Source organism: Tyto alba, unplaced genomic scaffold, assembly GCF_018691265.1.
Source record: "Tyto alba isolate M040663 unplaced genomic scaffold, T.alba_DEE_v4.0 Super-Scaffold_1, whole genome shotgun sequence".
NCBI lineage: Eukaryota > Metazoa > Chordata > Aves > Strigiformes > Tytonidae > Tyto > Tyto alba.
The window spans coordinates 29842770-29856671 of record NW_024881261.1 but is presented as its reverse complement, the minus strand read 5'-3'; the positions used below and the strand labels follow the sequence as shown (position 1 = coordinate 29856671).

Below are 13902 nucleotides of genomic sequence, written 5' to 3'. Positions count from 1 at the left end.
TTGTATAGACTATACCAAACCCTGTATCTGAAAGGTAAGTAATTGCAAAGCCTCTGAACAAAGATGATCTTAATGCTTTTTTGTCTCTAAATTGGCTACTGTGGATTGAACTTGTTTGAATATCAAAATTTAAGGGGAAAAAAACAATGAACTTAATTCCTTATTTACTGGAATAGTATCCCTGTATAAATCCTCCAAAGCTATAATCCCTTCAGATCTCACTTTTTCCCATTATAGCTGTGCATCTAAGTGACATAAACCTGAGATGCCACACAGGAAAAGGAGCTATAAACAGTAAGAAAGAATAACTAAAAACTCTCATAGACTGTTGATCAAAATTCCTTTTTCTTAGAAATTTTGAAGAAATTCATAGGTAGCTGCTTTTTAAGTTTGAAACATCTATATTGCCTTTATGAGTTGCAACATTAGGAGGGTTAAAAGAAACAGTGTTTAAAGGCACTAACACATCCCTTTCTGTTTTTTCAACAAGCTTGATGTCAGGCAATAATGCTTTCCCCAGCTGTTTACTCCCATGAGATCCACCATAATAATCCAGACTGTAAAACAGGCAAACAATTTTTTCCTATTTTTTAGTTTTTATATAGCCTTGGTCATTTATAGCAGAGGCTTACCTGCTATCTCTGGAAATAATTCCAGAGATAACCTGTGAATTCTGCATTCCTTTGTCATATATCACTTATGTTTTAATAATGGATTAACAAGATATCATTGGCACACCGTAACTATCTTAAGCAGCCTGGAGTTTGACCTCACATTCGTATGCTGATTCAAGTAGGAGTCAAGTTATTACCCTGGGCTTCTGACACTAGACTTCTTAACAGCAAAATTCTTGTAACAACTGCAGTTTGCTATTAAACGAAGTGACTGATAAGACACAAATACAGCCCAAAAGATGCTTCATTACAAGATTCTGGAAATATCTCTGAATACACTTTATATAAATCTGCTTCTTATTAGAGACTGTTGGCAGGCTGCTTATGGAGTTCATCCCTGTCTGCACTGGACAAACTTCAAGGAACTTGTTTCGAATTCAAATGATCCATTTACTCCTCCTAAACACTAAAGTAATGGGTACAGGAAAAGAACCAGAATATTTATCTCTTTCACATAACTCATATATGACACAGTTTACCTGCCTATCTAATCTTGGATATCTCAGTTTTCACAACAGTACAGAATCCACACATTTTGCCTTACATCCCCCCTTCCCATTTGACAAAGTAGAAAGGGCTTCTTTTGCGGAGTGAGGGACAGAGGAAACAGGTGGTTTTGTTTGTTCATCTCATTTAGATTAATCTAGAGTACTGGTGGATTAAATTTTTGGTACTTAGCATTTTGATATAGTTGGCATTTGTTGCTATTTAAATGACTCAATTGTCCAGAGTTTATTTCTTCTCCTAGAAAGTCTTTTTCCAGCAGATCTTCTGGGAGAATGTCTGCAGATAGGATTAGATTGGAAATGCTATTGCTTTCAGTGTACTTAACACACTGGGGCAAGGATGAGAATTTAAATGAGAGATTTCAGATGTCTGCATTACGCACTTCACAAATTCCATCTTGCCTAAGGGAGGTAACAACAACAAAAACCCTAACTCATTTCCAAGTTAATTTAAAAGCAGAGTTTGATGGCAGAATATTTGCATACGTTAGCTTCAAGACAGATGCAATATATGCCATTGATATTTGCACCCACACTTTTTAAGGTTTTCTCTTCTACAAATACTTTGTGTGTACTATAAAAGCTGTACAATCCTTACACTGTCAGGTTTCAGAAAGCAAGGGGGAAAAACCCAGTTCTTACAAATTGATGGAACATTCCTCTGCACTGGGAAGACTTCATCATTTTTTATTTTTCCAATTTTCAGAATATACCTCTTCATCTTGTATTTAGTTTCAGACAGCATGTACTAAGTAATAGCTTTCTGTAGGTCATATAACTTTATTTTCTTTTAGAATTAGGAAACAGGAGGCAGTTTCTTCCATTAACAGATCAACTTTCTTCATGAAAGTTTATATTTTATATAGAAAGGATTTGAGTCATCTCTACCAGTGGAAATGTGCTATACAATCAAGATGCCTTGCTGTTTTATAATGACAAGACACAGCTTCAGAAACATGTGTAGGCACAAGAAAAGGTGGTGATAAAAATTTAAGGTTCCACCAGTTTTAAGTATTCTTGCTAGCGAGACATGAGAATAAATGCTAGCACAGCATTGCTTTCTAATCTCCCACTTAGGTGCGAAATCAAGAAATCCAAGAATTATTAGCAGCCTCAAGAAAAAGCTATCTCAGCTGCTGAGCCGGCAACTACATTTCTCATTTCTCTCTACTGAAATTCAAGGTTATAGCCCAACTCTTGCTTCAGCCAACTGAAGGCATCTTGTCAAATGCAGAGGGAGCTGGAGTGGGTCTATTGCTCTTTAAGTCCTCCAGGAAGAAGAGATTTACTTACAGCTTTCAGAAATATTTTTGTTTCACTCACATCACTGATTGTTCTAACAAATGGGGGTTCTCTTATGTTTGGGAAATAATTGTGTACATACATAAATTAAAGAATTAACACAATTTGATTTGAGAGCTATTATCTGTGAATTATAAATATGTGTCTTTAAAAAAAAAAAAATAGTCAAGGGGACATTCTAAGTCTGTAACTATGCTTTCCCATACTTTATAAGTGAAAAAGGATTTACAACATTCTTTTAGTATTCTGGGAAAGATAAATTAATTCCACAGTTTTTCAGTCCTCTGATGACATAAGTTTAAAACATACTCGTTCTCTTAAGCTTCAACATTAACTTTGAATGCATAGCTATGCAATGTCTTCATCTTCCTCAAACTCTTTCAAAAATATTAATTTGAATAAGCATTTCAAACCAGATGAAATGGACTATGAATTTTATTTTATTTTTATGGATATTTCTTTAAATCAAATGAATCACAGGTGAATTAAGTTAAATTAGTGTGTAATTTAAAAATCTGGGCATGCATTTTATGCGTACAGTGTTGTGGCTTTTACCTTATTTCTCTGAATGGAAAAGTGCATCTTCATCATAACCTGAAGCAGAAGTGTAAATTTCACTACTTCAAAAGACAGAAATGGAACCAGGAAATTATACAGTTTAGTAATCAAAGTTTTTCAAAGGGAAATAATTAGAAAATCTGGCCTGTTTAAGGTGCTCAGCAGAAAGCAAATAAAACCTGAAATACTATGAATACAGACTATACCATCTTGATAGAAATTTTAAAATATCACTAAATATAAATCTTTAGTCTGTATTTATTTTTACCATTAAATTAATATATCTTCCTCCAAATAATGAGACTGATATAAACTTGTTTTCAAAAATGAACAAATGGATAATAGAGGTTTCACCAGTGACTTCTCTGATGCATAAAGCTACTTGAAGGAATGATGCTATGTGAACAGCAAGAACAGTAATAAACACTGATTTACTGCAGTACTCAAAAACTTAAGCATGGGCTGAAGGGGGAATTTTTGTAAACACATCAAGGGAAATGTCTGTCATGACATTTGAAATACAGACTGTCACAGTGCTTCATTAAAACACTCAGTTTTGCAGATATTTGGAAGCAATTGAACTTCGTAAGACTTTTCAATTTGCATATATATATATATATTTTTCAAGCTGAAAGTATTTTCTATCGCAGAAGCTACAGACGATTGAAGGTAAGTATCTGCTAAATGCAATAATCTAGGGGAGTATCTGTAAATAAAAACCACTGTAAAATCGAGTGTTGAGACTGAATATTAATCAATAATTGAAGTACTTTGACAAGAAGCTTTCTGAAGAGCTTCTATCTTCTGACTGTTAAATTATGAAAGCATGAATCAGGTGTTATTGAATACAGCTGTGTTTAATGTGCATATCACATAATATGTTCTTGCACTATTTCACCAGGGGAGGATGTTGAAAGACTCAATCATTAAATTTAAAAACTATTTGTTATTTATTGACTTCTTATACCATAATGTCAGACTTGAAGGGATTTTAGAGAACTATTAGAAAAAGAGTAGGGATAAATGGGAAAGTACCGATTTTATGCAGGTCAACTTCAGTATTTGGACAAAATATTTTTTTTTTTTTTTTATTCTGCTTAACCGATTCTAATTAAATTAGTTCAAATATTATGTGTTGATTACAGAAAATTTCAGTCACAATTGTAAAAATCATGTGAAACTAGCTAATACCAAAAAAGTTACAACATCTAGGCAACACATACAAGTCCTACAGATGTCTTGGGCTTTATACCATTTCATTGTGAGGTTTAGAAACCATTTTTTTTTTCACTGTTCATATCTGAAAAGATTTAAAAGGATAAAACAGGTATGTGACAGCAAAACCATGCAATCTCTTTCTGTAATTTCAAGGGGCAGGTGCTTGAAAGAGAATTCACAGAAGTGGTTTGGTTTTGGGGGGTGTTTTTTGTTTGGGTTTTCTGATGACGGAGAATAAATATCTAAAACTAAACAAGAAAAGCATGAGGTTTTCCAATTAAAAAAAAAAAAAATGGAAAAGTACTCAAATTTCAGATTTGGTATTAACATGATTTAAAGAAATAAAGGCTTTTACTTATTTGTTGTTTACTAGCACGTCTTGAGTATCAATATAGCTTAGCTCATTCTACCCTTGGGATGTGCAGTCCATGTGACAGACTTATTGGCTAGAATTTCTGTTTCCTGGCTACTTGCAGTCCTGAGTTCTGTAAAATATCAGTCATAATGCTTCAGGCACACAGACTATTTCATTTGAGCTAACAGAAATAACCACATTGCTGAAGGCAACCACAAGTTGTGAAAGCAGTGCTGAATTAGCAGGTGATGTAATAATAATGCAGTGTGATTTCTATATTAAAATATAGTTGCTTAACAACAGCTTGGAGCTACTTCAAGTTCACCTCAGCTTTTCTAAAGTAAACATAAAAGTAAAAATGACAGCATTTACAGATAATAATGTGTGCAACTACGCAAATATAATCTAGATATATACACTACAGCTATGCTCATAAGCCAATAATTTTCACAACAGGAGGTCTGTTGATTGCCCTTGACATGGAAAGTATCCTAAAGTTTAAGCACAGCTTTCTTCCTCCTTTAAGTTCTTGTAGCTGTATGTTACACTGTCAGTTTAATACAGTGGATTATTTTTGATGAACCTAACCTTGTAATATTGTGACATCAATGAAATGTTTTATTTATTCAGTGAATAATTTTCTGGGTTTGTTTTATTTACATGTTGGAAGCACTCTATTGGAAGTGTCACTGTAATACAAGATGGGGGGAACACACAAAATGAAGTAGCCAGTATTTTAAAACACCTAGGCCAGACTGCAAAAGCCTAGATAACAAGCCACATAAGTAAACCAGGGAAATTATATTCTTATATTTTTAGATGTTTAACTTACTGTTAAGTACACATATCATATGCCAGGCTCAGAGCTGTTCTAAAGTCCAATCTCTTTGATCCCTTTCTCCTGTTTTTACTGACAGAAAGGGCTGTGCCTGGATTACAGTTATTACTATGCAAAAGATTCACAATAAAACCTGACAGTATATAAACAGTTATACAAATTGGACTTTAATTAAAAGGGAATTCAATCCTTCTGGTCTCACTTTTAATTAACTAAGTATAAAAATGGCTTTTTTTTATATATGAAAACAAGCAAGATCATCAAGCTCAATATTCATCAGGACAAGATGGATGTATCAAAAACAGATTGTCCTATGAAATCCAAAAACTCTGGGACAGTAACCACAGTAGTGCTGCTCTTTGGATGCATATGTATAACCTGCAGCAGTTTGGTTAACTGTGAATGATGTTTTGTTTATTGTGCATTTGCAAGTCTATTCTTTCACCCTTTGTTGTTAGAAAACTTATTCAAGTTTTATACTCCTTGCTTCATGAAGGAGAGCTAAAGGACAAAGACAAGAGGAATATCTCATCCAACATACTCAAATCTTTAAAGAGTACATTAGGGTTCACTGCCAACACCAAGATTTCCAGTGTGTACACAATAGCCTTAATGGCTTCCTTCAGAAGAGAAATTTAACAGTGCAATTCTATTCTCCCCTCAAAAGTTTTAGCCACTCATTCATCCAGTTTTCAAGTTCTAAATGGTCAATCAGAAGAAAATGAAGTAATTAAAAAGAAAAAAAAAAGATTCACACCAAAAAAAAAAGCATTCCCAAAATCTCAGAGCGATTTGAGATAGGGTCTTTGAAATAAAATTGTACAGACAAAATCTAAATTTCTTATTTAAAAGCCTGTGTTATGTAATATCCCGTTAAATGATGATGTGTCAGTGTTAGCTGTGTACTTGATTTGTTTTGTGTAAATAACAAATAAAAGCACTCTCACTATTCAGCTTAAATTCTCAAGAAGGCAACAGAGAAAAAATGTCAGCATATGGAGAAGCTAAATATGCAGTTTCCCTACTGTTGACCTACCTTGTCCTTAAAACAAGCTTGTGTTAAACCATTCACAAAAATAAATACTGAAGTCACACCTTTAAAATAGCACAAACAACATCCAGTGTATCTTGTTTATTACATAACCACATGGGAGAACTCTGCCAGTTTATATCCCCAGGCAAATTTTCACCAAGAGACAGTGAATAAAATGTAGTTCAAACAAAAATGGAATTACAGAATTTGAAGTTATAACTATTCCTGTATTTTTTTTTCCCTCCTGTTGTCAACTAAGCTAAAAAAAGAGTCATGACTTCAGGACACCTCCTCTGTAGGTGGATAAGAATGGAAGATGCACAAGCAAGACTGCTTCAGACCTCCTCATTTACTGTATTCCCAGTGGTCTCCTGCAACATGGTCTCCTCCTTGCCCCTTAGCAAGGGTGCACACTAGTCCCACTTTCCGCAATTACAGGTTCAAACTAGATAAGGCATGTCTGTCACAAAACAGAAAAAAGTTATAAAGCCAGTGTTCTACAACACCCAGTTGCCAATGTCATTGCTGACTGGTGGAGTTCAACATGGTCATCTCCTCCTACTGTTGAACAAGAGCATGATGCATTTTGTGAACTCTGAAAGGTGCTTGAACTGCCAGTTGAGACTGTTTGCACTGACAATATGGTTCATGAGGATGCAGAAGAGGTCCAGGATGTAACTCATTTATTAATGGCTATCTAATATATATATATATTTAATTTAAAAATCATTAGCATATTTGTCCTTAAACACATACACAGAACAAGAACTGCACAACTGCCTAAGCATATAATCTACTAACACTATTTAAACCTGACAAAGTGGGACAAAAGTTTTTTGCTACATCAAGGTCTTCTATCTGCAGCTGTTCCACATGGCAAATTCCCATTTCAGTAAATTGGTGCTCTGTTCCCAGAACAGATGCAAAAAATCAAACTCCCAATGAGAATACACAATGCAGCTTGATTCTAAGAACAAAGTATCATTTCACTCTCTAAGTCTTCATAATTCTGTATTCAAACGATTCTTTTAATTGCAATGGGAATTCCATAACCCTTTCATTCTCAGGGGAAATTACTTTTTTTCTAGTTAGAGGACAAATACAGTACATCAATATTTTTCTATATGTGTACATTCTAGCTGCTATTTCAGAGCGTGATACTAGGTTACAGATAGAAAAACACCTGCATACCACTAACTGCAACACTGGCCCTGACAAAGAGACATACAGTCTGTTGCCAAGGTAGATATACAGAACTTGAAGGTCAAAGTAGAAGGTTTCTCTTCATCAATGACATATACATCAGTCTTATAAAAGTGATTCTGAACAAGCTGCTGCTTGCAGTGTTGAAGGTCCTTACAGATTTAGACAAAGCATTATAACTAGTTTAATCATCTTTTAAAATTTGTCTTCACTTGCCATATTAATTTATTGCCTTACACATGTCTTTTCGTGTTGCACATTTCAAACTATCCACTGAAATATGCAGGTGTTTAATTCCCAGAGAATGTGTCAATGCCTGAAACTTGTACAAGCAATATAAATCTGTTACACTCAGGAGCTAACAGAATCATAAATGACACCCATATTTCCCTATGGAAGAATAACACAAGAGAAGGTGATGAAAAAATTTCACTCTGCTGGAAGGAATGAAAACTCAACACTCTGGCTTGTTTAGATATGGGGAAAAGCTTAGATGGAAAAGCTTCTAACCATTAGGCAGACTGTGGCATTAAAATCAAAGCAAAAAAAACCAAGAACTTGGCAAAGGCAGACAACAGCAAAGATCTTGAAACAAACCAAACAAAATAAAACAAAAAACAGCTCTCTTATGAGATACAGTCCTGCAGGTATCTAAAAGTTTAATCTATTCAGCTTACTAAAATGGTTTGTTTGAAGAGATGAGCTTTTAAATTTATCAAACTAATTAAAAATTCTCAAATATATCCATTTCCCCTACTATTATTTTGCATCAGTTTTGTTCCATTTGAACACTTTGACAATGAAAAATGGTTAAAGATTTGAGTGATAATTCCCTTGTTAACAGTTCATGACACTTGTAAGAAAGATTGAAAGACTGAAAATCACACACCTGATTTGAGAAAAAATTACCTGTAAAGTTCTATGATAGAAGTTGAAAAACTCATAATTTTTTCATGATTAATGACTCATAGTGTTTAATTTAATAAGCATGCCATAAAGAAAACATAAAATAAGGAGGGGAAATGAATGGTCACTGAAGCATATAGAACTGAATGGGAAGAAATTACCAGCATAGTATTAAAAATGAAAATCTTAGGAAAAGTATTCTGATGATAAGCAGACTTTTATCAATCTTCAAATACATAAACTTCCACTTTCAAACTAGGCACATATGATTTTGTGAGTTTTTTCCTACTCTTAGTGGGATTAAGCAGCTTAAGTTCCAAATCATGCAGGAAAACTTCTGAGTATCTTAGGTGCTTCTAATTATTTATATGAGAGAGATATATAGATATTTAGATGCTCAGTTTAGAATCTGAGCATGTAAGTGTCTTAGATACACTTTCTGTATGATGAATACAGTATTTTATGAGTAAATTAAAACATCACAAGTACACATTTTCATTTTGGATCACTTCTATTTAACAGATTGTTTGAATAGTTCAGAGTTTTTTCTATTCTCATCTTTAGGAAGATGTTACAGTCTTCCTTCTGCGTATCACTCCCTTTTACTGGCCACTACATCTAGAATAATTTTATCTGGTGATCTGGCTTTCTTTTCTGATATTCTTTTAAATACTTTCCATATGGTCATAGACATTAACAGAAGTTCAGGAGTATAAAACTGTACTACAGATATATAGCAGGTTCAGATGACTATTAGACTCCATTTTAACTTTCAGTAATTAAACTTAAAAAAAACATAAGTCTTAAAATTATGAACTGAACAACTCTTCATCTCTCTCAATGAACAGTCCATACAGCTACTGTCAAAGTTCTATTTCGAGTACCCAATATAAAGGAACACTGCTGGAACATAAAATTTTAATGTGTAAAAGCCAAAACAAAACATTAATCCTTACTTGTTTATATGACTAGAAAACAGAATATTGAAGATTTTATTATCTATAAAAGTAATCAAAATTTCTTTTTGCATTTCTGTATTGCTATGTATAAATATTAGAGACTTGTAAAAAAAAAGCATCAACTGTGAGGGATGCAATCAAATTGAAGGCAAATTCCATTGCTTTATAGCCTTCTAAGTCTGAATGTTGCTTTTTGTCTAATGCTGTCTCCCTTGGACAGAAGACTTTTTTGCAACTTCTTCGCAAATGACTTACCGGCAGTGTTTATGTGATCCCGTTAAGGTTTCAATCACAAAGCATTCCCCTTCATTGAGACAATATGCAAGATCCTTGTCTTTGCATGGCTTAAAGTGCTCAGATCGCTCAGTGGAATACGTTGTAGTATCTATGAAGAAAACAAAAAAAGGAAAGAGATGCTGTAAGGCTAAGTATTAGTTGTTCATAAAGTGTATGTTTAATAAATTTGATCGAATTGGTCTTAGTAACATCAACTGATCAAGACTGACTAATTAACAGAAAGCAAAAGCACCGGGCAAGCAAACTTCAATGTGACTGCAATATTATTTGCAATTAAGGTTCTTAAAAAGATGAATGAAGTAAATTTATATTTGGAAATATTAACATAAAAATGAACTAGACTGCAGTAAAGTTGAGTATAATTTCAACCACTTCCAATTTCCAAAGTATCCCTTCTAAAATGCAAACACACCTATTTTGTATTCTTTAACCAGAATAATATTTTCATATTAATACACTTAAATATGGTTTTAAATAAAATACACAACTTTTTAAATGAAATATGAGCAAATGCAGTTCATATAGTAACAACCAGGAAAGAGAAAAAAAAAATAAAATAAAAAAAAAAAAACAACACAAAATAACCCAAAACAAACATAAATCCCACATCAATGAAAGAAAAAAGCTAATCCAAAAAAAACTAAGGAAAACGCTAACTTGATTCACCAGTCACAAAAATTGGCCTAGAACTTAAACAAAAGCAATGCACCATAGATCATAGATTGTATCATTTCAGGTATATTATTTATACTTTTCTATACGTACATCTAACCCCCCCCCCCGCAGCACAGGTCAAAAGATTGATTACAGTTTGGACTGTTGTCTGTAACTGGAATATGTAGTTTGATGAGATTTGGAATAAGGTGACAGTATGTCGAGGTGAGCTATCATTCCTGTCTTCTAATGTATCTCTTTAACCTTTCCAATGCAGTTGGACTAATCAACAATATAGTGAGATAGTCAGAGAAGGATGTCTGACTGACATATTTTAATTTTCTTTACTAAGACAAGAATTTTTCTAATGAAGTGTGATTTTCAAAGTAGATGATTTCCACAGAGCCATGGTTCAATTTTCATATACAAACTTCATTTTCAAGTTTTAAATTCCTACTGACTTTGTGGGGACAAGGACCAGGATCTAATATAGTAGCATATATTAAAATTGTGAGAGAGTATTACATTATATACCATACAGACTATCACAAAATATTCTGTTGCCTGCTCTCAAATGAAGGAAGCAGTGCACAATGCACATGGAACTTGACAAACTCAAAATTATATAAACTTATTAACTTGCTTTTTGCTCATAACTCAATACAAAGTAAATATCTGCCAAGTTAATTTGAAAACCAAAACACTGAATTTCAAGACATCTGTAAGGATGGTTCTGGAATGAAATTCAGATAATTTCAAAAACCTTTTTTCATTCTTAGTGTATGCTAAATAAAACAGATTTCCTTGTTATCATAACAAGTTTTCCTTGTTATGCAGATTAAGTGAAGAAAGATTAGTAAAATACATGTAAAAGAATAAGAACATCCACACCCTTGTCTTTGTACACAACATTTCTCCTCCCCTGAGAGAAAATATTGTAATTCAAAGTTTTCAGAGGAGAGAAAAATAATCCTGGGAACTCTAACAGCCTCTCTTCAAATGCTTTTGCAGAATCAGAATGAAAGGTCCTGCCATTTTCCCCAATACCTGCACTTATGACAAACCTGAACTTGAATAGATCAAACTGAATTTTGGAAACAAGATATTTGTAAATGCAAACAGTGACTAGCACATCACTGCTGACATTTCAAGCATGATCAGGTTTTATGTAAGAAAATATCTTCAGGTAGAAAAAAGGTAAAAAGGTAACCCAGTTACCTTTTAAGGTCAGTTTTAGACAGCGGTACTCAAACGACCATTTAAAACTTGCTTAGGCAAAAAAAAAATAAACAACAGTAATCTATTAACAGTAATATTTCTATCCCTTTTAAATAAAGAAAACTGAAGATAATATTATTTGAAAGCACTTGCAATAATTACAAAAGGTAACTAAAACAGTTTGATGAGCAGCAACTCAACTTGATATGGCTCTATAGAGCAGAACACTTATATTTGTCAGCCTGCTGTGAAGAAACAAGGTAATCTGAGATGTCCCCAATGGACAAGAGCAAAACTACAGAAACATACAGTATCACAAAGTATGTCTTTGAGGTAGTGACGTACTGAATTCTCAGAGCACAGTATCTGAAGAGCCAGATACTCCTCTTCTACCATAATTAACTCAAAAATACCTTGTCAAGGTCAGCATTTTAAAGTTTTAGATTAAATATATTCTTCAGAGGTTTTTTTCTGCTTTAATCACTTCTCTGTTCAATATAATTCAAGATTAAATCAAGTCCACGGCAGAAACTTTTGCCTATTCAGCAGTGCCAGAGCAGAGCTGAGATTGAGCATGTGACATTTTACACAGGCAAAAGTGCCACTGAGGATACAGTTACAATATAGCTTAATCGGAGTACTAATGGAAATTACTGAAGTAATTGGACTTCTCTTCTGATATAAATTGCTAACAAACTATGGTCAGCTGTTGTAGTAAGCCAACCTTCCACAACTGGAGTTCCTGACACTTCCAGAGGAGTCACATGGTGCTCTGCCCATGCAGAGTGATGTGGGGCTGGTGTCAAAATGCTACACGCTCAAAGCCCAGACTGTTTTATTTACAAACAGTCATAAATTGTGATACTTCATTTTCCCTCCTTGGACATGATTTCAAGTTTTTATTGCATTCTTCTGAGTTGTGTCTCTGGTCTTCCAAATTAAGCACAACAGTTATAGATAACAATGATGCTGACAGCTTCTTATGACAGTCTTGGAAAGCACTCCTTATATTGAAAAGCACACAATAATTCGTAACTTTTTTCTTTTTTTTTTTTTTTTTCTTTTTTTTTTTTTTTTAATGAATACAGTCTCGTTAAATGTCAGTTTTAAGTTATAGCCTTTTCTGTCTTTGAAAAGGTGAACCAGGACATGGAAGCATCTATCTATGGTCTGCAAAGATCAGACATGTTAGCTACAAAGGTTATTTACTAACATTCAAAAGTTCAAAAGCTGTGTTACTAATTGATATCCTAGATATCCCTAGAGCTGTTTGGTATTTTCTGCTGGATATACTCACATACAGGATATGTGAGTTTTCCGAAAGGTTATAGTCCTCCTGCTATTTCATGTTGTAGTCATGATGAAACACACTCTGTTACAACTTCATTAAATATTAAAAAAAAAAAAACAAACAAACCAAAATCTAAAAACTTGTTTTAAACAGAACTACAGAAAGAATAAAGCAACAGAAAACATTGTAGAGACTATATAGTTTTCTTGATTCTTTTCCTAATACTAAATCCTATTGCCTTATTTGCCCCCCCACCCCCCCTCCCTTTTTTTTTTTTGGGGGGGGGGGGGGGGGCTCCTAACCAAAAACTAAATTGACTTTTCCATGATAGAATTGCCCTCCATAACTTCCGAAGCCTGCTAAATATCCACCATGCTACTGTGAAGTTTGTTTTCTATTTCTTTAAAAAATTGATAATACCTGGGCATTCACAAAATTACTAGTACAGCCCCTTAAGTTATTTCTAGCCTTTGAACATGGGCAACAGACCCAAAGTTTTATAGGTAACAAAAGGGAACTTCTGTTAAGCATTCAGATGTCCTTGAATTCAGTACATAAATAGCAATAATCCATAATCCCTTAAGGTCATCTTTTATTTTTTTTATTATTTTTATTTTGGTAATTGCCAAGTGTCCTGGTGTTTCATGCAAAAGCAGTAGGGACTATTGATTTCTGCTGGAGTCTTTCCAACTAAATTGGAATAAAGAATTTCTAGGCTTTTTTGCTATATTTTCCCAGCCTCGCTTTATCAGCAAAGCTTTATACATGATTCCCATACTCCAAAAATGGATATTCCATTGCCAAGTCTCTGCTATCACTGTTTAATCAAATGAACAAGAATTCAGTTCACATTTCAAAGGAAGGCTTCAAGATCTTTCATGTAGAAGGAT

General features: G+C 33.7%; 1 protein-coding gene across 2 annotated transcripts in view; it reads right to left on the bottom strand.

Annotated features, from left to right (window-relative positions):
• Window positions 1–13902, bottom strand: part of NRG3 (neuregulin 3) — a 412334-nt gene that overhangs the window by 234349 nt on the left and 164083 nt on the right. For both annotated transcript variants that reach the window (XM_042788554.1, XM_042788559.1), the window contains exon 2: window positions 9808–9937. In XM_042788554.1, coding sequence (XP_042644488.1) covers window positions 9808–9937 — 130 coding nt within the window. The remainder of the gene's footprint in view (window positions 1–9807; window positions 9938–13902) is intronic.